This window comes from Aspergillus novofumigatus, assembly GCF_002847465.1.
Source record: "Aspergillus novofumigatus IBT 16806 chromosome Unknown P174scaffold_4, whole genome shotgun sequence".
Classification (NCBI taxonomy): Eukaryota; Fungi; Ascomycota; class Eurotiomycetes; order Eurotiales; family Aspergillaceae; genus Aspergillus; species Aspergillus novofumigatus.
The window spans coordinates 1944116-1965260 of NW_020194277.1; the positions used below are offsets into that span (position 1 = coordinate 1944116).

At 50.2% G+C, this 21145-nt stretch overlaps 9 protein-coding genes across 9 annotated transcripts; 5 read left to right on the plus strand and 4 right to left on the minus strand.

Annotated features, from left to right (window-relative positions):
- Positions 1–70: 70 nt before the first annotated feature.
- Positions 71–518, plus strand: P174DRAFT_431113 (putative quinol monooxygenase; the record flags this gene model as incomplete). The annotated part of the gene is made up of 3 exons (XM_024825680.1): positions 71–133; positions 193–305; positions 371–518. 3 exons carry the CDS (start codon positions 71–73, stop codon positions 516–518), a joined length of 324 nt encoding a protein of 107 aa, XP_024682762.1.
- A 921-nt stretch (positions 519–1439) lies between these two features.
- P174DRAFT_460267 (arrestin family protein) lies at positions 1440–4006 on the minus strand (the record flags this gene model as incomplete). The annotated part of the gene is made up of 4 exons (XM_024829865.1): positions 1440–1640; positions 1780–2088; positions 2145–3211; positions 3280–4006. 4 exons carry the CDS (start codon positions 4004–4006, stop codon positions 1440–1442), a joined length of 2304 nt encoding a protein of 767 aa, XP_024682763.1.
- Positions 4007–6800: 2794 nt separating this feature from the next.
- On the minus strand, positions 6801–8019 carry P174DRAFT_441453 (uncharacterized protein). The gene is made up of 2 exons (XM_024827312.1): positions 7706–8019; positions 6801–7638 (listed from the first exon to the last, which is right to left on the minus strand). Exons 1-2 carry the CDS (start codon positions 7820–7822, stop codon positions 6859–6861), a joined length of 897 nt encoding a protein of 298 aa, XP_024682764.1. The 5' UTR covers positions 7823–8019; the 3' UTR covers positions 6801–6858.
- Positions 8020–8438: 419 nt separating this feature from the next.
- P174DRAFT_175229 (uncharacterized protein) lies at positions 8439–8931 on the plus strand. Its single transcript, XM_024821234.1, has one exon. It carries the CDS (start codon positions 8472–8474, stop codon positions 8769–8771), a length of 300 nt encoding a protein of 99 aa, XP_024682765.1. The 5' UTR covers positions 8439–8471; the 3' UTR covers positions 8772–8931.
- A 160-nt stretch (positions 8932–9091) lies between these two features.
- On the plus strand, positions 9092–10826 carry P174DRAFT_431116 (nuclear and cytoplasmic polyadenylated RNA-binding protein pub1; the record flags this gene model as incomplete). Its single annotated transcript, XM_024825681.1, has 5 exons — positions 9092–9472; positions 9532–9633; positions 9698–10345; positions 10406–10538; positions 10600–10826. 5 exons carry the CDS (start codon positions 9092–9094, stop codon positions 10824–10826), a joined length of 1491 nt encoding a protein of 496 aa, XP_024682766.1.
- Positions 10827–11875: 1049 nt separating this feature from the next.
- P174DRAFT_441455 (PIG-Y family protein) lies at positions 11876–13225 on the plus strand. Its single transcript, XM_024827313.1, has one exon. The coding sequence runs from the start codon at positions 11980–11982 to the stop codon at positions 13123–13125; it is 1146 nt and encodes a 381-aa protein (XP_024682767.1). The 5' UTR covers positions 11876–11979; the 3' UTR covers positions 13126–13225.
- Positions 13226–13392: 167 nt separating this feature from the next.
- On the minus strand, positions 13393–14704 carry P174DRAFT_460271 (glutamine amidotransferase subunit DUG3; the record flags this gene model as incomplete). The annotated part of the gene is made up of 4 exons (XM_024829866.1): positions 13393–13667; positions 13723–14455; positions 14536–14631; positions 14690–14704. 4 exons carry the CDS (start codon positions 14702–14704, stop codon positions 13393–13395), a joined length of 1119 nt encoding a protein of 372 aa, XP_024682768.1.
- Positions 14705–15142: 438 nt separating this feature from the next.
- P174DRAFT_441457 (dynamin-related GTPase MGM1) lies at positions 15143–18454 on the plus strand. The gene is made up of 3 exons (XM_024827314.1): positions 15143–15566; positions 15625–17646; positions 17704–18454. The coding sequence occupies exons 1-3, from the start codon at positions 15269–15271 to the stop codon at positions 18141–18143; spliced, it is 2760 nt and encodes a 919-aa protein (XP_024682769.1). The 5' UTR covers positions 15143–15268; the 3' UTR covers positions 18144–18454.
- Positions 18455–19079: 625 nt separating this feature from the next.
- P174DRAFT_369671 (alternative NADH-dehydrogenase) lies at positions 19080–21070 on the minus strand (the record flags this gene model as incomplete). The annotated part of the gene is made up of 3 exons (XM_024822293.1): positions 19080–20191; positions 20254–20592; positions 20707–21070. 3 exons carry the CDS (start codon positions 21068–21070, stop codon positions 19080–19082), a joined length of 1815 nt encoding a protein of 604 aa, XP_024682770.1.
- Between the last annotated feature and the right edge of the window lie 75 nt (positions 21071–21145).

The window sequence follows — 21145 nt, forward strand, 5'->3', positions numbered from 1 at the left end:
GGCCCTCGCCTCGCTCCATCCACAGCCTGTAGTCAGGTGTGTACCCAGACCGAAAACCAAGGAGCCGAAGATGTCCTCAGACGCGATCTACAACATCGTGAAGCTTGTTCCCAAACCAGGGAAATATGACGAGGTATGGCCCTTAACTCCTTACCAGACGTGACCGATTTTCTAACCTCGTGCTCGAACCAGGTCGTAGAAGCATTCGAAGCCCTCGCGAAGCATATCCAGGCGAACGAACCCAAGACTCAAATCTACTTCGCCATTAGACCCGAAGGGACCGATGAGCTGCTCATCGTGGAGAAGTGAGTCTCGTCGCATTCGCCAACGATTCTGTCTGAGAATCAGGGGAAGGCTAACTTTGAGCAAGGTACACCGACGCAGCAAACCTGAAGGAGCATGTGTCGACGCAGGAATTCAAGGACTTTTCGCGTCGGCTTGCGCCTTGTCTGGCGCAGCCGCCTGAGATGAAGAGGTCGAAATTCCTTACGGGGTTTGATGGTCGCTCGAAGATCTAGGCTGTTTGTCCATAAAGTCAGGACTGCTACTGTATGGACTAGTTTATGTATGTCTGAACGAGGGCTTTCGACGTCAGAATTGGACTATAGTGCTTGTGCAGACAATGAGCGCTCTCCGGTTGGCATACACCTGCAGACTAGCCAATTGAACTTGGATCTTAACAAGCAATGGCCGGTAGTCTGCGACTACTAGTGGTCAATAAGGAATAGTAGTGATGAGAAACATAGAATCCTGCAACATGCATCATCTCATCGGGTTTACTATCGTGTATGAAGACATGAACTGTCCATAATACCGCCGGAAAAAGCGCTCCAGACAGCGAACTCAAACAATTCGATATCTTGCTGAGCCAGAGAGCTTTCCGGCCAACTGTGACTAAAGTCTTACTCTTTCGTAGACAAGATTGAATCTCTGTCGGGCTCAGTTTCGGCTATTGGCCTGTGCAGTCATTGTGATAGCTTCCGTATGTACAGAATGCCAGTCGACAGGGCATAAGAGCCACTGTGAACAATATCTACAGCAAAGCAAAATAGTGACCCCTGAGGTCAAAGCACCATCGATGAAACAAAGAGAACGTTGGCACAATGCACTATATTCCTGAAGCTTGTATGATATGTGTGTAGTTACCGAGTTTGCTCGAGATCATGTTGACGCCGCCGAGGTTAAATCAAAGCGCCTAGTACCTTCCAATGCAGCCTGTTTACGCCTTGGCCAAGAGTGACCAGCGAGTGAGAAATATTGAATCGGTATGAGCCCCACCACCCCCCATAAACGAACGCAACCTATTGAAAACCCAGATTCCCGCCATTTAGATCCGACTCCAAACGCTTTCCTGCTTGGTTCCATCACGTGTAAGTCTCACAATAAAAATTCATGACGTCGTAAATGCTGCCCATTCATTCAAATTTCGATCCCATATGCTATTGGGCAGCCGGTTCTCCAAGTCGTACCCATTCTCGAGGAACATCCATGCTGCGGTTCACACGGCCTCCTGGAGTGAGGGGTACGTCGACACGACCACGGCCCCGTTCATCTCCGTCGCCTTCCTCGTAGAATGATAATCGAGAGAAATAGTCCTGCAGGACAGCTTCTCTGTCATTGTCGCCCACGATCGAGTTGTACTCTGGGGGTGGGGTTATTAGTGGCGGCGGAGGTGGAACGTCTTCAAACGCAGGCGGAGCGAAGGATGGCGCTCGAAGAAGGTGCATAGGACGGGGGAACGCTCATTCGCTTCATGCGCGAGATGGGCTTGCGGCGGACGAGCCAAGCCCCAGATCCGTTGGTGAAGCTGCGAGATACAGTGCCCCCATTCGGTGCATCTTCCCGATCAGACACTAGTAGTTGGCTGCTCGAGCTGTTCCTGTTGACCATTGCCGCTCCAGGACAACCGCATTCGTACTCTTGCGTAGGCAGACCCGGATCGGAGCTTGGAGTGGTGTACGCAGGGAGATAGATGTTGGCTTGCGTGGCCTTGCAGGAGAGAAGGTGGAAGGGAGAATCAATGGAGATTTCGAAGTGCCTGCGCTTATTTGGGTCGCGCTCATCAAGTCTGGAGAGACGCAGCACAATCTAGATATCAAATCAATCAGCAACAACTAGGAAATGTTAAACGTAGGCTAGCTTACCTTGATCCAGTGGTTGATTTGAATATTCTCGTACGTCGTGTCAAAATGCAATCGTTGTGATTCATCCCGATTCTTCATTTCGTGGCAGCTAGGAAGTTGAACATTGAACTCCATTTCGGTCGGGCCGACGCCAGAATCATTTGCCAGATTTCCTAGTAGATTCGTCCGGTTACGATCCACTATCTCCTCGCCTCTCGCAGCGGCCGCACGATGATCCCAATCAATGCCGCCACCTGCAGTGACACGCATCGAACTGCCCGGGTAGGTGCTCACACTGGCGGAATCCGCTCGTTTCTCGAAAAGTAACACCTTCTTTGCTGGTTGCAGCCGGTGTACACTCTTGTCCGCCGTCCAATGTTGAATGTTTTCTGTCACATAGACCTTGATCCGGTGACACTCAACCTTGGCTAAGGGGGTCAATTTGAAGGCGATAGGCACCTGAGAGCCTAGCGGAAAAGACTTCCCTGATATGACAATATCGTAGTGCAGCTGATCCTCCCAGTTCCGAGAAATCGCAATGGGCTCAACCTGCTCCAACGATCCCTCGGCCGGGGTACGAATCACGGGCACTTCCAAGGTGCCTAGTAGATTAGGCCGGAATGCGCCTGAACGTTCAACAATGGCTTCCAAATCGTATCTGACAAAGCCTAGATCGGTCTTGATCGTCTCTGGAAGAGAGCCATCGATGGGAAATTCAAAGTTATACAGGTAGTCACCAACTGGGAACATCCTGTAGTTGCGCTGGGGATGCGACTGATTGCTGGACGGCATTTCGTTCTTTCCAAAGCTGCGCGAGTATGCGTGATTGGCTTGTAATGAGAGGCGCTTGAGCTCTTTCGCGGTCGACTGATTGAGGGACGGGGACGATCCACTCTTGGAGAAGAGTTCCCGGGTAGTCGTTGTCGACCCATCTTTGCCTGTCACCGAGGTCACCGGTTTCGCGTGTTGATAGAAATGTGCTCCGTAATCGTTCTGCATGAGAGCAGTATCCCCGTGGTTAAAGTACATCACTCCATGAGTGACCAGGTCTTTCTTGTCATGAAAATGGATCTTCTTCGGCGGAATTCCTAGGAAAGAGTTGCAGGGTCAGCAGGGCTCTTTTCTAACAATAAACAAATTTATGAGGAAAACTTACCATCAGGCCAGTCAGTCTGGGCGTGACCACGGAAGCATATCGAGATCTTTTTAATCTTGACGCTCTTGGTGATTTTCAAGTGCAGCTGCCCGCGCAGTATGGCGGATTTTTTAGTACTCGGGTCATTCTGATCATACCCTTGAAGAAACAAGACGGGCTCTGTTAGCGCAATCCCGACAGCGATACCGCTCCCTGTTGCGACAACCTTCTCATGGCGGAGAGGAGGGAACGACGCCGTTGCGTCCGACGCTGATGGGGTATCTTGCCCCGATGCCGGACCTAAACTCATAGACACCGTGGAGGAAGAATCGGATCGCATTCTCCTCGCCGCTGCAGCAGAAACTAACATTTGCGCGTCATGAGGAGATATTACAATCTCGGACACAGGACGTGGTCGCGCCGTCCGAGACATCGGGTGGGTAGCGGTAGCGGAAGTAGTATTGGTAAGTGGCGGCGATGATGAGCAGTTAATGGGCGGCGCGCCCAAGCGGAGGAAGCGCTTTGCGTTCTCCCGTGGCCCCGCCAGCCTTCTTAGTATAGAACTGCGACGATTTTGGCTTTGTTTGGGAAATTGCTCGACCGCGAGATCAGTGTTGACCGTAGTTGAAGTAATGGACCGACGTCTCTCTGATCTGGAAGTGAACAGACCAGAGAGTGATTGGAAAATCTCAGGGTTTCCCGACCTAGACAGGTCCTGTTGTAGGGGAGAGAGGTGAGCAGCTGTCATGTTGAAGGATACCGAGGCAAGTGCATAATGGACTAGACGGATGAAATCGGCATCGAAGTGATCTTATACAGAAGCCAGGAGCTTGTGGATAAGAAACAGAGACGAAGATAGAAATAGGCTGAGGGTTGAAAAAAAAAAAAAAAAAAAAAAGAGTGAAAGTGAAGCGAGTGACAGAGTGTTAGAGAAAGAGCAACAAACTTACCCCGTGTTCTGCAGCTCCCAAGTAATATTAAGGATGATCTCTTCCTCTTTTTCTTTTTTTGGGTCTATTATTTTATTTTGCGAGAATAAAATGATAATGTATGGCTGTGCTTTTGTTTCTTACGCGCAATCCCACCGCATTGAGTCGTGCGTCTATTTTCCTTTCTATTCCCTCGTTCTTTTTTCCCTTTGGCGCCTCTAGACTTTTTGGGGCTTTTGCTGCTTTGGCTGATGATCGACCACGCAAGGAGCCACACTTGATTTTTGGCCCGAAACGGAAACGAGGCGTTCCCCCAGAATCGCTGGACTGAACTTCAGCTTTGAGTCGGAAAGAGTCTGTGATAGCACTCCAAAAGCATAGTCAGTCGACTCTCCAGTGTCTCGGCTATTCTGTGGTTACGTCGGCGTGGAGTGAGGGGAAATGCACAGCCTGGTGATCACGATCACCACAGACCACTAACGCGATTGCAGGCCAGAAGGGCCGATGATGCGGGGATCGGTGAAAAGAGAGGAAGTTTGCTGTCAAGGGTCGACAGACAATACTGAAGGAAGAGCGACAGGGTATTCTATGGTAGGTACAAGGCAATCACTCCAGCGAAACAGAGTTGCAGGATGGCAAATTCCCAAGAACCTAAACAGAAGAGGTGACGGAATAGACACGATAGCAGTGAGGCGGTGCGGAACAGTTCGTTTGTTCGTTCCTTGGGTGATAGATGAAGTCTTGGTATTATTGTCATCAGACAAGTCGAACCTCCTAATAGTCTGGCAGTTTCTGTCGGACCCAGAAGATAGACCCTCATGTTATATTAGGTATCGAGTCTATGGTACATAACTCTACGATGACGCGGAATACCACCGAGCCACCACTCCAGGTCGCTGGATATGGATCCGGCGAGCCGGCAGACTGGCAGTTGGCATAGGTACACGTACGATCCACGAAAAAGAGTTCGGATCATACGCAGAATGAAAATCCAATCACCAGGCGTCCCTCAATCTGTAACCTAAATTCCATCGGATTTCATTTGCGCGGGTTTCGGGGCAGGTTCCTAGCTACTCATATCTCAAGTGTCCAGTGTTTCGCTGGTAGATTTCCTGCTTCTGTCATGTAGATCATGCGCAAAGAGCTACATGATTATGATGCTTTTTCCAGTAAGCCATCTTTTTCCATGTGATCCCCCTCAGTGTTCACAACTTCAAGACGGAGTTGCTAAGACTTTGTTGCTGCTAAAACCCCGGCGCTAGTTTGTCCTGGCTTAGAAGGATGACGTCGTCGAGATGATGTCCATATTTCGGGTATTCCGGCATTAAGAGGTACAAAGTCCATATTCGTTGCCTCTTTTCTCTCTAAATTCTTTTTGTTCACTTGTTATTTTCTCCTCATCACTCTGCAGCTTATCAGCGAGGACAAATCAAGATGTACCAGTATCTCATCATTGTTCTAAATGCGTGGGCTCGAAACTTCAAATGAATCCCACCTGTCGATCTCTGCCAGTACGATGGGATCAAATCGATCAGTGATATCATTATTATTCTGTACCTGTGGCACGCTACACATGAACAATTTAACTCTTCTATACCCCATACTTGGCTGTCCTTGCACCACTAGCCAGATGTTTAATATATTGATATGAGTAATGGGTCCTTCAAGAATCAACGATAAAGAGCACAGCCGAACTCGAGTTGTCATATTTGGGGGTAGACTCTATCTAGTTGAATATCTACTTTACCAATTACAACCGGGTCCTAGCAGAGGCTATGCTCCTTGATGGCTTCGCAAAAATCCTAGATTCGTGCCTGACAAGCCGAACCCAAGAACCTGATACCTCCGAGGCACAGTAAAGGACAGTTCAGTATGAGGATCGCCGGCAACCACGGCCGGTGGGGATCCGGACGCCGCTTATGACCTCATCATTTGATCTTTTGCATATTTCGTCCGGATAAGAGTGGGAATAAACTCCGCTAATCAAAAAAGGGCGATTGGAGAATCCCAGCGGAGCTGTTGGTCTGGTAACTCTTTGGATCTAGCCTTCAAGTGCAAATCTCGTGTATACTTCTAATATCATCACTAGAGGCCGACCTCCCCACCTCACAATCATAGCTTCAGGTGAGGTGGGACTTGTCTAGCCCGTAGTCTGTAGATTGTCCGACACTATTTAAGCAGTATCAGGTACCGGGTCATGAAACGAGCCCTCCCTGCCTGAAATAGAAGCTTGAGGCCCAAACGCCAAGAGTCTACCGCCTCGCCAGGTACGAGATAGGGCTGATGATACCAACCTAGGCTGCTCGTAGTTCGCTAACAAGTGAAACGAGCGGATCATACGTCATTGTTATGGTTAATTATCATGCTAGTTAGTCTATCCGTATTTGCAACAGAATGTAGGTGGAGTGTGGAGTGCGGAATGCGGAATGTTAGTCTGTTACACAGTTCCCCTTGCATGGATCCTCGTTGGCATCGAGACAACTTTATGGGGCTATGGGTGTCAACATCCCTACTGTTGGTACCGAATCAAGAATGCTCCACTTTCTGCTGCGAAATGGTCGCTACTCGCACTGCATTGATCTAGGAATCTACTAAGCATATGTGCCCCATAGATAATGCATTGAGAATGTGTTCCATAGCATTTCTTCAAATGTCTATCAAAGACTGCTAATTAAGTGAACCAGTTATCATCTAGCTCATTGATGTTCATCAGGCCGTCCCCGAGCAGATTCTGGTCTCCAAGCCCTTCTCCACCGAAGTTCTCGTTTTCCATGAATAAATCATCGAAGCTTGATTCCCCTGGCGCCATAACATCGTCCGCATTGTTGCTCATCTGTCCTCCCGCTTGCTGGTCCTGACCTGGAAATCCATCAGTTTTCTGTAACTCTAAATCGAATGCATCGCCTCCCGTAGGACCACTGCCAAGGTTATCCCCCTCTTTAGAGAACATCGACGCAATAGCGCCCGACTGATCGGTCTCCTGGCCGATATCGCCGCCGATACCTGTATTTCCAAGACTCGAGCCAGACAGGAAATTCTGATTCCCAATATCATCATCTCCAAAATCGAGATGAAGATCGAACTCGTTAGGCCCACCCCCACTGTCATTGAGCATGGAGTCGAAGTTGATTTCTGTAGTTCCAGGGACTGATTGATCTGGCGCTGAGGACTGTCCTTCTTGCATTTCCACCTTGACAGTTTTGCCTTCTGTCTCCTGCGACGGCTTATCGCCGGTGAGAGGCTCTTGCGCGGTAGTAGGCTCTTCGTCCAATTGGGATTCGAGCGGTTTCGTCTCTATCACTTCCTCTATCTTTTGGGGCGGCTCTTGCGCGCCTTCATTTTCTGACTTGCTGCTTGGCTCATCCATAGCCACATCTTGAGCAGGCTGTAGAGCTGCTTTCTCTGCTCTGATTTCCTCATAATCTCTTTCGAGAAACGCCTTTGCGATAAACTACCGTCTGTCAATAGCTGTCCGTTGAAGCACAAAATGCCGCAGAAAAGTCACGTTAAAAACATACTATTTGCTCAGATAGATCGTCGAGTGCAGCCTGAAAACGTTCGTGAGCCGCCGGGATCGTCTTTTTGAAACGAGCCCTGGCCTGTGTTGAGCCACCAGCCCGAAAAAATCGACCCATTTCAACGAGCTGTCAGCAGTGAGTATTGTCGACCTACGAAGACAGCGAGAAGAGATGCCACATTACCGTCTGATTGACCATAGCTGTTAACACAGCAAGGGACTCTGGATTTGAATAATTTGATGTTTCCATGATGGCAAACGCCCCGATTCATCTAAAATGAACTGAAGATTTTTGTCGAATGATGGGCACTACCTGCAGGGTGCGACAAAGTTAGTTCAATACTGGCAGCATGCGTATGGTTCTCTCATTTTTGGGTATCTCGTCCCTGAGTCTAGGACAAACAACTGACAAAGACTGTGTATTGATCGAAACCAATGATGCATAAGATACATACAATGACAAAAAATCATTCGGTCAGAGTATCATTTGAAGTGCTCACCTTCAACTTCAACTTGCAGACCACACAATGTCTGCCTTCTGTGCTTGAGAGAATCTCGGCCCAGATCGAGCTCATTCAAAAGGACCAAATAGAGTCAAGTTAAGCGCCCTCTCATGACCAGCGGCATCTATCCTAATACGCTAACCTCATCAGGACTAGCATGTCGCCCACCCAGGCGGCTCTTTGCCAGTTGCCCATCCACAGTTTTGGTCGTCCTTTTCCTCCAGCTGTTAGAAACTCCTCCCGTTTGGACTAGTTAGTAAAGGTATGGTAGAGTATCTTAGTAGCCTACCAAAGATCATCACATCACATCTCTTCTTCTTCTTCTTCCCCTGTTCCCATCTCATCTCACTCCTCGCATTTTCCTCCATCGCGCTTCTGTTGGTGTCAAGATCACAGAGATCTTGTTTTCCTTTTTTCTCTCTTTGTTTCGCTTTTCCCTTTTGGCGCTTTTATTCTTCTTTGTCCTTCGTCTCTTTCCCCTTCTCCCGACAATCACTTGTGTTTGTCAAACCCGGATCTTACACTTTTTTTCTACCACCACATCTAAAAACTTGCTGGGGCTGAGTGCTGAAAGGAGCCGTGTTCGAGTCGTCCTGACTTAACGTATTTTAATTCATCACAGAGTTCCTTTGTGAGCGATTCTTTATTTTGAAAGACTGCCGTCTCTTTCGATCTTCCTGATCTAGCGAATCTTGCTTCTTTCGGTGCCTCGATCCCCGCGTCGCTTTCCGCCTTCTCGACCAACATCGATTTTGTTGACTGCTAAACGCTGTGCACCGTCGAGCAACAAACAGCGTCTCCCAGCTTAACGCTTCCATCGCCGATCCACTTGTGCATTGTATCGCTTGACGGTTCTTGCTGATTTTACCCTGTTATCAACCACAATGGCCGAGAACATGTCCACTTCTGGGTCTTCCACCCTCCCACCTCCGCCTCCGCAAGCATCGTCTGCTTCGGGTCAGCAGTATGATTCTTCTCAGGGCAACGGCCAAGCCAATCCTTCCCATATGCCACCCCCGCCTCGTCCGCCTGTCGTGATTCCTCAGAACACCAATCCTATCCCAACCGCTATCACGTCCCCGATGTCCGGGAGCATGATGTCCCCGACCAGTGCTGGTGGATATGTGCGCCGGGCCGCCCCCGAGCCAAACAAGAGAGCTCTGTACGTTGGAGGACTTGATCCAAGGGTGACTGAGGATATCCTGAAGCAAATCTTCGAGACCACCGGTCATGTCCAGAGTGTGAAGATCATCCCCGACAAGAATGTAAGCTTTACCGCTCCCTATTGCGATATTCCTTAAATGCAATGTTAACCTTTTGAAAGTTCAACAGCAAAGGATACAACTATGGCTTTGTTGAATTTGATGACCCTGGCGCGGCTGAGAGGGCTATGCAGACCCTCAACGGCCGTCGAATCCACCAGTCGGTATGCATTTTTCGAATACTTACGAACTCGTCGCCTTGTGGTCCCATTACTGAGTGTAATATAGGAAATTCGGGTGAACTGGGCTTATCAGTCAAATTCCACGAACAAGGAAGATACTTCTTCTCACTTTCATATTTTCGTCGGCGATCTAAGCAACGAAGTCAATGACGAGATCCTGCTCCAGGCCTTCTCCGCCTTCGGTTCGGTGTCCGAGGCTCGCGTCATGTGGGATATGAAGACTGGTCGTTCCCGTGGCTATGGCTTCGTTGCCTTCCGTGAGCGTTCCGATGCAGAGAAAGCACTGAATGCCATGGACGGTGAATGGCTCGGTTCCCGTGCCATTCGCTGCAACTGGGCTAACCAGAAGGGACAGCCTTCTATTTCTCAACAGCAGGCTATGGCGGCCATGGGCATGACTCCCACTACACCCTTTGGCCATCACCACTTCCCTACGCATGGAGTCCAAAGCTACGACATGGTCGTTCAGCAGACCCCACAGTGGCAGACTACATGCTACGTGGGTAATCTGACTCCGTACACTACGCAAAACGACCTTATCCCTCTCTTTCACAATTTTGGATATGTACTTGAGACGCGCCTTCAAGCAGACCGTGGATTCGCCTTTATCAAGATGGATACACACGAAAATGCTGCTATGGCCATTTGCCAATTGAATGGGTATAATGTTAACGGACGTCCTCTGAAATGCAGCGTACGTTTGCTCTCGCCTTTTTCGTTCTTATTCTAAGGCTTCTTTTACTGACCGTTGTAGTGGGGTAAGGACCGTCCTCCTACCGGCCAATTCGACAATTTCTCCGGCCAGCAACCCAGTTCACCTTTCAACTCCAGTCCAGCTACATACTTTCCTCAATACGGTGGCCCTGGTGCTCCTATTACCCCTCAGGGTACGTTTCATATTTTTTTTTTGCAGTAATTTGTTATAACGACTAATTTATCCTATCATAGGCCCCACTCCTGCTGGGCGAGGCTGGGAGCAGGGGGGAATGACTGGCCAAGGATATGGCCAGGCCCCCAGAATGCGGGCTTCGGCCGCGGACAGGCCACACCCAACTCTGGCTGGAACCAGCCAAACAACGGCAACTTTGGAAATGGCTTTGGGGGCTACCAAGCGTAGCTTGTCTCTATTCTATAATGCTGTATATGGGCCTTTCTGCAGCAGCCCAGCCAGATGATCGACAAGGTGCGCAGCTATTTACAACAGCGATGGTGAGAAATTTGGTGTACTCGGTTTCATTTTCCACTCCCTATCTCACGGACTATCCCACTTTTCTGCTCTATACTTTCACCGCAAATCTCCTCTTCTTTTCTCTCATTCTATGGCTTTACTTCTTCGTCTCACGATTGGCCTATGAAGTGGATTATCGAGCGCATGTTCCCCATTCTCAAGTGCTTCTTTTCAAATGAAATTTTGTGTGTTTACGTACACCAATACCCCAAGTCCACTTTGTTTGCATCAAGGCCCTGCTCTGTTCTTTGAATGATTCTATGCAGATTGTGAGCGAAGCTTTTTGGGACTTCTGATTCAAGTTTTTCTTCTCAACAAACGAAAAGTACCTATCATCACCTACCTAGTCCTCGACTTGATACCTTTTGACTATCATCTTCATAAATTACCTACTTCTGGGCGTGTATCGTATATTCTCCATCTATGTTGTCTTCTCCATTGGACGAATATGTATTTCGAGCCGATTCAGCAAGCCTTTTCTCCTTGATAGTGCTATTTTGCTCTCATTCCTTCAGCCACCTCATTTTTTGGTCGGGTGTCCGGCACACTCGTAAAACAATTATGATTATGCTCTTCTTGCAATACATGTGAGTCAACATTGTGCTTGCCTTTCGTCTCTTGTGAGCCGCCATCTTTCACCCTGGCTCCTATCGCTGTCTCTGCCGCTCTGGAATATATACCTTATGCTCGTCTTATGAAATACTTGTGGCCTTGAATCATACCCTGTATCTAGAATAAGTGAAAGAGCCGTGTCTGTGCATCGTAGCTAGCTCTTGTATTTAAATATGGCTTTATGGTTCTGCCAAACTTCAAGGTTGAGCTGCTCACTTAGGAATCAATTTGGCCGCTTGTTGACCTTTTAGTCAAGTATCGTTTTGGCGATGCATCTGGATTGTGGAGCGGTGCGGAGAAGGTTGGCGCCGGAAGTCTTGGCCTTAGGCCCACCACATCTGCCTCCCGCACTCGCCTTTTGCATCACAACTTTAATCCGCCGAAGGAATCTCCACCCAGAGTGACCCCTGAACGGGTACAAATTCGCGCAACGAAGGATTGAATGTTAGTATATCTACAACCGGGTCACTTGTGCCCGGCTTGCGCCAATGGAAGATGCAGGCGACACTAAAAACGTGACACTATCCCTCGACAACAATGACCGGCTTTCTGGAAGGGCACGCTCGGGAAGCACAAGCAATGGACACAAGCGCAGCACGTCCGGCTCGCTGCTGTCGAAATTCTCTTTTCTCCGAATGAACACCGGGACGCACCACACTACCGAACGATCGCATTTAGGCGGTGATAAGCACGATGAAGAGGAATTCGGTTCCGGATTGCAGGGTGGGAGGGCGATGTCGAGCGCTTTACAACAACGGAGAACGCGAAGAAGAAGGGGCTCGCTAAGGAAAACTGCGCTACTGGGAACGCGATTCGACTATCGAGATAAGAAGTCTACTCGGGCGACGATTGACGTGTTACGAGCGGATGGCAATGCGCCACCACACGATCAGACTACAAACGTCCTGGTGCCATCCGTAGCCGATTCGGTATCAACGCAGGATCAACCTACGTCTCTTAGAACTGCAGCAGCTCAGACAAACGAGAACAATGCCAGCTGGGGCCTCGTGCATGACCAGCGGGAAACCCCGACTGCCTCCGCATCCCAGCGGCCGCAGAAGGGTCTCTCGAAGGAGAACGTGCTTGGAGACGAGATTGGCACGGATGATGAGGATATGATTGCCTTACCTCGCGTCAAGAACGCCAAGGCTGCCATCGGTTCTACCTTTGGAAACTCCTCTACCAGCAGTACCAGCGGTGCTGCGGGATTACGTATACCGACGCCCCCGTCGAGTTCGGACTCCTACTATGCTCTGCCGACAGACGCATCGTATAGAGCTGTGCATCGCACCAAGTCGCCCCTTGCCACGCATGTCGTTGACCTCAAGCCCAGCCAAGAAATTGTCTGGGATTACTCCGAGACCGAGTGGTGGGGGTGGATCATCTTGATCGTGACTTGGCTGGTTTTCGTGGTGGGAATGGGCAGTTGTTTCGGAGTTTGGAGTTGGGCTTGGGACGTTGGCGAGACGCCTTATGCTCCACCAGAGTTGGAGGATGATCCTACATTGCCCATTGTGGGATACTATCCCGCGTTGATTATTTTGACGGCTGTCATGTCGTGGGTGTGGGTTGTCGTCGCCTGGGTGGGCATGAAGTATTTCAAGCATGCCAACATCACTGGGGACGATACATGAATACTTCAAATCATCTATTTAAGGCCTAAATGACCGCTTGTACTCTATTGCATACTGACATTAAATTCCAAGAATGGATCCGAAATAATAAAGTTCGCGACATATTCAAAAGAAGAATTTCTCCCAATCATCCTCATCCAAACCCAACAACAGGCAATAGGTATCTCATTGCGCCCATTGTGATATCTCAAAAATAAATGCTTGACAACTCCATTACTTACCGATCACGCAAGTCCCATTTTTTTGGATACGCGACTAATTATCGGATCAATGCGACAGTGCGCATTGGTTCGATAATCGCACATCCAAATCGTCCAATCTAGTGCCCTTGCCACTAACAGTGGGATCCTTCAAACCGTCTGCTTCTTGAGGCTGAACCGTTGTCCCAGGCGCAGTGCTGACAAGGCCCTTGGAGAGGGCGTAGCATGAAGACCGATCCTGGTTGATGTCCTCAGTGTAGAATTCGTCCAAAATGGGATGTAGAAGGACAGACTGCTTGTGGATCGTGACTATCGAGTTCGCAGGGACCGATACCCAATTATCTAGAAGGACAGATTAGCACGAGTACATCACAGGAGATGACCTGGAATGGCTCACGGCGTTCGAATGTGATGGGCTCACTAGCCACCAACACAATATCTGCTCCTTTGTCGTGGCGCTCCATCTTAAAGTGACCTTTGTCTTTGCCTTCTTTCCATTTCGTCCCTGACGAGAAATACAGACTAGCGGGCTCGTCCGTCTTGCTGCTGATATAACGGGTACAAACCACAGTATGGCCGTCCGTCACAGCAAAATTGAGCAAGCTGCGAGTCTCCACCCCAGAAACATTATGTCTCTTGGGAATATCCCGGATGAACTCATTGATCTTTGCGATGGTCTTGACCATCACTTTTCGCAGTAGCGCCTGTCCAAAGCCCTCCGGCCCGGGATCCGAGCTGGGATCAACCCCTTCCTTCTCCAAAAGGTCAAGGAATAGCGCAAAGGCCCATTCACTATCTGTGCCGCCCTTTACGCCGAGGTACCACTTGTCCGCGAGCGAGTCGGCTAGCGTGCGCTTGATGTATTGCCAGCCGCCGACGTTGCCATTGTGCATCCACATCAGAGTCTGATGCTGGAATGGGTGGCAGTTAGTATCGGAGAGCGTCCCCTCCGTCGTGGCGCGGACGTGCGCAAAGATGAGGTTCGAGCATGTCTTGGAAGCCAGGCGCTCCAGGTTCTCACAGTTCCAGGCCGGAAGTGTCGAGGTGAATATACAGGGCTCTGGGCCTAGCTTGGGGTCAGTGTAGAATCCTACGCCGAAGCCGTCGCCGTTGACAGGTCGGCGATTATCCTGAGGTCCGAGATGTCAGCTATGCTTCGTTCAACCAATTGGCAAACTAGGAGTCTGCTCATTGTTGAGGTAGAACTTACCAAGCGTAAGCGCGAGTCATAGGACTGTGTTAAAATCGAATGACTGGGTTCTGTCACTAGTTTGCTGAGACGAATCTCATGTCTACCCTTGTATACCTGGCGAAGAAGCGGTCAGTCAGGTAGCATGGTATAAGGGTTTGATACTTGATCATACCAGGAAACGGCACATGGTTCGCGATGTAGAGGAAATAGCTCTAAACGGTAAAGAAAAAGCCGTGAAAGGCGCCCACAATGAAGTCCGACTTGATAGAAATTGGGAAGCTACAGAGTCCAGACCATGTACAATCTTGGTCTATTTAGCTCTATGCCGTGAATGCACAGGCCGATGATGAAAGCCAGACCGTGTCTTCCACCATTCGCTTGCACAACAACTAACCGCAGCCCTCGGGTTCCACGGAATTGTGTGGCAAGATGATGGTAACTCGAACAACCCAGTAAGCTCCTTTAAAAACACTCCTTCAATGGTGACACCTCCATGTATTCCTCATTGAGCCACACGTGACTCACACCGACTTTCTCCGGTGTACGAAGCGGCCAAAAGCGCAAGTCACGGGAATCCCATAGTGGAGATTCGCCTTCATCGCGGGACCGTTGTTGATTACATCAACCGTCATTCAAGTTACCCAGCTTTCGGCACAAAACAGCAAGTATCATCGCCGTCCGCAGCTTGCAGCTCGGAGATGATAAGTTATACTCTCCCGGCTGATCTGTGGTGTATGAGTGTTCAAAAGCCATGAGCGGGAGAATACTCTCGCACCGTCTTGTTCCGCTATTGCGGACGGGCCTTCTGGCCCGCCATGTCCACAATGCTGGCGCAAGAACTGGAGGGCTACTACGCTCAGAGGGAGGTGCTGCACTTCGAGGCCGTGCTTGGCCTGTTGGAGCAAATGCAATTCACAATGTTCCTGCCGTGCGGACGATCTCTTTTGCACGGATGCTTCCGAAGCTTGCTTTGAAGATGGTCAGACTACCGGCGATGTTTGGAGGAGCTATGGTCGCAGGCTTTGCTTATATCCAGTACCAGGCTACACGTGCGTCTTCGGTCACTAATTGCTAATGAGTAACGCGACTGGCTGACAATCTCTATAGAGGCAGGGAACTACGCAATTGATATATTCAAACGAGCAGGGGAGACGGCTGGTGGCGCTGCCTCGGGTTTCTTTCAAGAATTACAGAACGTTGCGGAACAGACTCATCGCGGCTGGCAGAAAACCACTGAGGATATCGAAGTCCCGGAATGGCTGCAGAAAATCCTCCGCCTTGATGAAGGTTCACGCGACGGAAGCGGTGGTTCGTCCGGAGGAGGGGAGTCCCCTAAAGAAAGTCGAGCTGGTGCTGGTGTAGCTGGGGTGGCTACTGGCACGGCTTTTGGTTACAGCCAGTCTGACGAAGATGACGTCCGTCACGCGAGACAAATCGCCGAGGATGATCAGATGATGCTTCTTACGCGGAAGATGATCGAGATCAGAAATATTCTTCAGACCGTCGGGCAGTCCGGTACCCTCACACTGCCATCAATTGTTGTCATCGGATCACAATCTTCTGGCAAAAGTTCTGTTCTCGAGGCCATTGTTGGACACGAGTTCCTGCCCAAAGGGACCAACATGGTCACCCGGCGGCCAATCGAGCTCACACTAGTCAACACTCCAAACGCACAATCAGAATATGGAGAGTTTCCTGCTCTGGGTCTGGGGAAAATTACGGATTTCTCGCAGATTCAGCGGACCTTGACCGACCTCAATCTTGCAGTTCCCGAACGGGACTGTGTCTCGGATGACCCGATCCAGCTTACTATCTACTCCCCCAACGTTCCGGATCTTTCCTTGATTGATCTTCCGGGATATATCCAGGTTGCTGGAAAAGATCAGCCGCCAGAGCTCAAGCAGAAAATTGCCGACCTCTGCGACAAGTACATTCAGCCACCTAATGTGATTCTCGCGATTTCTGCGGCGGATGTTGATCTAGCCAATTCTACCGCCCTCAGAGCAAGTCGCAGGGTGGACCCTCGAGGTGAGAGAACGATCGGAGTCATCACAAAGATGGATCTTGTCGATCCGGAGCGAGGATTCAGCATACTTTCAGATCAGAAATACCCTTTGCGTCTGGGCTACGTTGGTGTGGTATCTCGAGTTCCTCAGACAACTGCTCTGTTTTCCAGGGGTAGCGGCAATATCACTAGTGCGATTCTCAAGAACGAGAATGCCTACTTTTCGGCTCATCCGTCCGAATTCGGTCCTCAGTCGGGCGTATCAGTCGGCGTATCCACGCTGCGAGGCAAACTCATGCATGTTCTTGAGCAAACGATGGCAGCAAGCCTAGCGGGTACTAGGGACGCCATCAGCCAAGAACTCGAGGAGGCCACGTACGAATTTAAAGTGCAGTATAACGATCGACCACTAAGTGCCGAGTCCTATCTTGCCGAGAGTCTGGATAGCTTCAAGCATTCTTTCAAAGCGTTTGCTGAGAGCTTCGGTCGACCTCAGGTTCGTGAAATGTTGAAGAATGAACTGGATCAGCGCGTCATGGACATTCTGGCGCAAAGATACTGGAACAAGCCGATTGAGGATTTGGCCGCCTCGATGCCAGAGTTAGATCCTCTCAGCGACCTTCCCAAAGCGGATGCCGACTCGCAATACTGGCGGCGTAAGTTGGATGCGTCGACCTCCTCTCTGACAAAGTTGGGAATCGGCAGGCTTGCGACTACGGTTGTTGCCAATGCTATTCAAAACCAAGTTGACCAGTTACTGGCAAACTCTACATTTGCGAACCATCCTTATGCACAGAAGCAGATCATGGAGGCTTGCACTAGCATTTTGAACGACCGCTTCTTCAGCACTAGTGATCAGGTTGAAAACTGCATCAAGCCTTACAAGTTCGAAATCGAAGTTGAGGACCCAGAATGGGCAAAGGGCAGGGAGAATGTCAGTCGCGTACTGAAGGAGGAGCTCAAAGCTTGCGACGCTGCTTACCGACGTGTCGAAGAGGCCGTTGGGAAGAAGAAATTCAAGGATGTGATGACATTCGTTGATAAAGTCAGAAAGGGCGAAGTAGTCCTGGAAGGCGACGGCGCCGCTGGCGCAGGGGGATTCAGCTCCGCCCTGCTGGATAAAGGTATGTTGCGTCTTTCGCAGTTGGCCGTTCCTGCCGCAGGACTAACGAAGAGAACAGGCCGGGAAGGCGCCTTCCTACGTGATCGTGCCGACCTGATCAAAATGCGCCTGCTCGCCGTCCGTTCCAAACAATGCGCGTCAAAGAAGAATAAATATTACTGTCCCGAAGTCTTCCTTGATGTGGTTGCTGATAAGCTCACGTCGACGGCGGTCCTCTTCCTCAACGTCGAGCTGCTCTCCGAGTTCTACTACAACTTCCCCCGCGAACTGGACTTGAGACTAGGCCGACACCTCTCCGACGCCGAGGTGGAACGATTCGCACGAGAGGACCCGCGCGTCCGGAAACATCTCGACGTCATCCGGAAGAAGGAGCTGCTCGAACTTGCCCTGGAGAAGATCGAAAGTATCCGACAGCTTGACGGACGGAACAAGCAAAGAACCGCTGACCGCCCATTGGCGGTCAAAGAGCAGAGAAGCCGTGGTTGGAACCTGTTCTGATTGATTGATTGATTTCTATTGTCTACTTGATATCCCATACTCCTCCTGTCCTTTGCAACTACATACCTCATCATGGACTATATCCCTCACTACTCCCTCCCGTCTCTCCTCTCAGTCCAGCTGCTCAAGTTTCCTTTTCCATCTCCCTAATCAGAGTCAAATACCTTTTGGATTGGTATTCTTTCTCGTTTCTCCTTTCTTTTTCTCACCTGGGGTTCCTTTCCTTCCTCAGTCTGAATATAAAATACTTAGGTACAGAAGTTGAGTTCTGAACTGAAACTCTAATAGAAGACAGATATAGACACTTTTTGGTAATTGAACTCATCCTCTTTTATGTCGACAGTAGCTATCTTGACACATGTGATTGGATCCGGTCCCAGAATTGCGAGGGTGTAGGACTGTTGCAAGCAGATTAATAACAACCATGTACGCAAATCACATAATCTCCATTATTCCCATTTGCCAGGCTCAATGCAATTAAGGGAAACAGACATGGCTGACAACAGTTCCAAGCATCAGGGGACAGATCGGGGTACGGAATCATACAGAAAAAGAATTTAAGGGCCATATCTACTCCGTAAATGTCTACAGAACAATCCCATCCCCAGTCTATCTAATTCATACACGGACAAAAGAAACGGGCAGAAAGTTACACTTTTCTCCACTTCTGTGACCATTGGGTCCGATCAGTGGATCTTTCGGCGAAATCGGTCTCGAAGGACGGTCGACTGTGACGGACGCATAATGACGATGGCGCCTCAACAGGGTGGAGAAAGGAAAGAGAAATCGGTAGGTAATCATAGAGCGGGCGTAAGGAAACGGTAGATGTTGAAGAAAACGGTGGGTAACAGCTTTCACTTCAAATCGTTGACATAAGGGTATGCGAAGGTACGGAGGGTAAAGAGTCTCCAGTTTTGGGGGGCAGAAAGTAGTCATTTACTCCCGAGAGACGTCACGTCCAAAGATCTTGGCCTTGAGCCAGTCGGCAGCGACCAGGACACGGTTACGTGCTATCGAAGTTGTTAGAAAGGGGAAAGGAACGAGATTGTAATTGGTAGAGTGAAGGAGGCACTTACTGCTGAAGCACATGCTCAGGTAGGCACTGCGCCAGAAGAGGTAGGTGACTGTTCCACCACTCGCGATGTTGCCGCTCAGCCAGCTGATGTCTGCAACCGCACGCTCCTTTCCAATATAAGCCAGACTTCCCTGGTGAGAGTACTGGAAGGGGCCAATCTGCTTGGTTCTCCGCAACTGCTTCTGGCGCTCGCGGATCTCGTCGAAAATCTTGTTGCGCTCCTCCTCATTCTTCGCCTCGGCCTGAGCCTCGGAGAGCTTCTTCAGCTCCTTTTCGATAGCCTCAGTCTTGGCCATGGTGTTGAAAAGGCGGGCAAGGAAAGCACCTTCCTGACTGGCAACCTGGGCAGTGGGGGCATAGTTGGTAACGGCACAGTCACCGACGGCCCAGACGTTCTCCGCACCGTTGACAACCAGGTACTCGTTCACAGCCAGACCACGGCGCGAGTTCTTCTGAGCAGGGATCTGGTTCATCAGGTCCCGGACAACATTACGGACAGCGTTACCAGTGGCCCAAACCAGCAGGCCATAGGGAATGGTCTCCAATTCCTTGGTTCCATCGGGCTTGGTCACCTCGGCCTCGATATACTTGTCGGTAACGTTCTTGACCATAGTCTTAGTGCGAATGGTAATGGCTTCTTCCTTGAAGGTCGATTCCGTGTAGTCGATCAGTTGCTTGGAGAACATGGGAAGGACGTTGGGCAAAGCCTCGACGAGGGTAACGTGGAAGTTATCCTTGATCTCAGGAATCCACTTTTTCAGGTCCTCGTTAAAGAAGTCCTGCAGCTCACCGGCGAATTCAACACCGGTGGGGCCACCACCAACAACGACCATGTGCAAAAGTCGCTTGACTTCCTCCTCAGGCTGATCCTTGAACATAGCGGTCTCGACGCAGTCCATGATGCGCTTGCGAATCTTCTGCGCGTCGCCAACTTCCTTCAGGAAGCAAGAGTGCTCCTTGACACCCTTAATACCTGTAATTGCACCGTTAACTGGTGTTTTGCGATCAAATTGTACTGTAAAGCTCGCGACTTACCGAAAGTAGCGTTTTCGGCACCGACACCGACAACGAGCATGTCGAAAGGCACCTCGGTGTGAGAGATGTCACCCTTGATCTCAGAATCGTCACTGATGTAGACAACGCGTTTCTCGTAGTCGATCTTGGTAGCCTCGGCTTCGTAGAACTTCACGTGGGCCTTCTTCTGGCGGAGAATGTTACGAATGGGCTCCATGATCGAGCGGTGTTCGACCTGACCAGTGGTGCAAGAGGGGAGGAGAGGAGTAAAGAGGAAGTAGTTTCGAGGAGAGATGACGACGACATTGTAGTTCTCGGTATCGAGTTTCTTCAGCAGAGAAACTGAACCCCATCCCGTACCTGCAATTGCGATCACCGGGTTAGTGATTTCACGAATCAGAGTACATCTCCGTTGTCAGGTCACTTTCGCGACGCGACCAATTGGCGGCAGACAAGGTAAGGAACCCAACATACCGAGGATGACAAGGGTCTTCTTGGTCGGGTCGGGTTCGATCTGTTCAAGGGGATGGCGCTGTTCATAGATGCTGTAAAGGAGGGCGCCGGTGAGACCGACACCGGAGAGCCAGGTCAGACGCCAGGCCCAGCGCAGGAACCTGAGTCGCTTCTTGGGCTTGGGGGCAGGAGCCGCATCGGCGTAGGAGCGACGGAAGGTGCGCTGGACAGACTGCTGCGAGGAAGTACCGGATCTCAGAGGGCGAGACAACCGGAGAGCGAGGGCTGGCGATCGCGTCGAAAGCGACCTGCGCGACAGCGACGACAACTGCATGACAGCTGGGGAAGCCATGTTGGAGCGGATCACCATGGAACTTCCAACCATTGAAGGTCTTGATCGCACCTAGGCGAAGGGGGCAGGGGAAGAAGGGGAGAGAAGAGTGAAAACCCACAAAAGGGA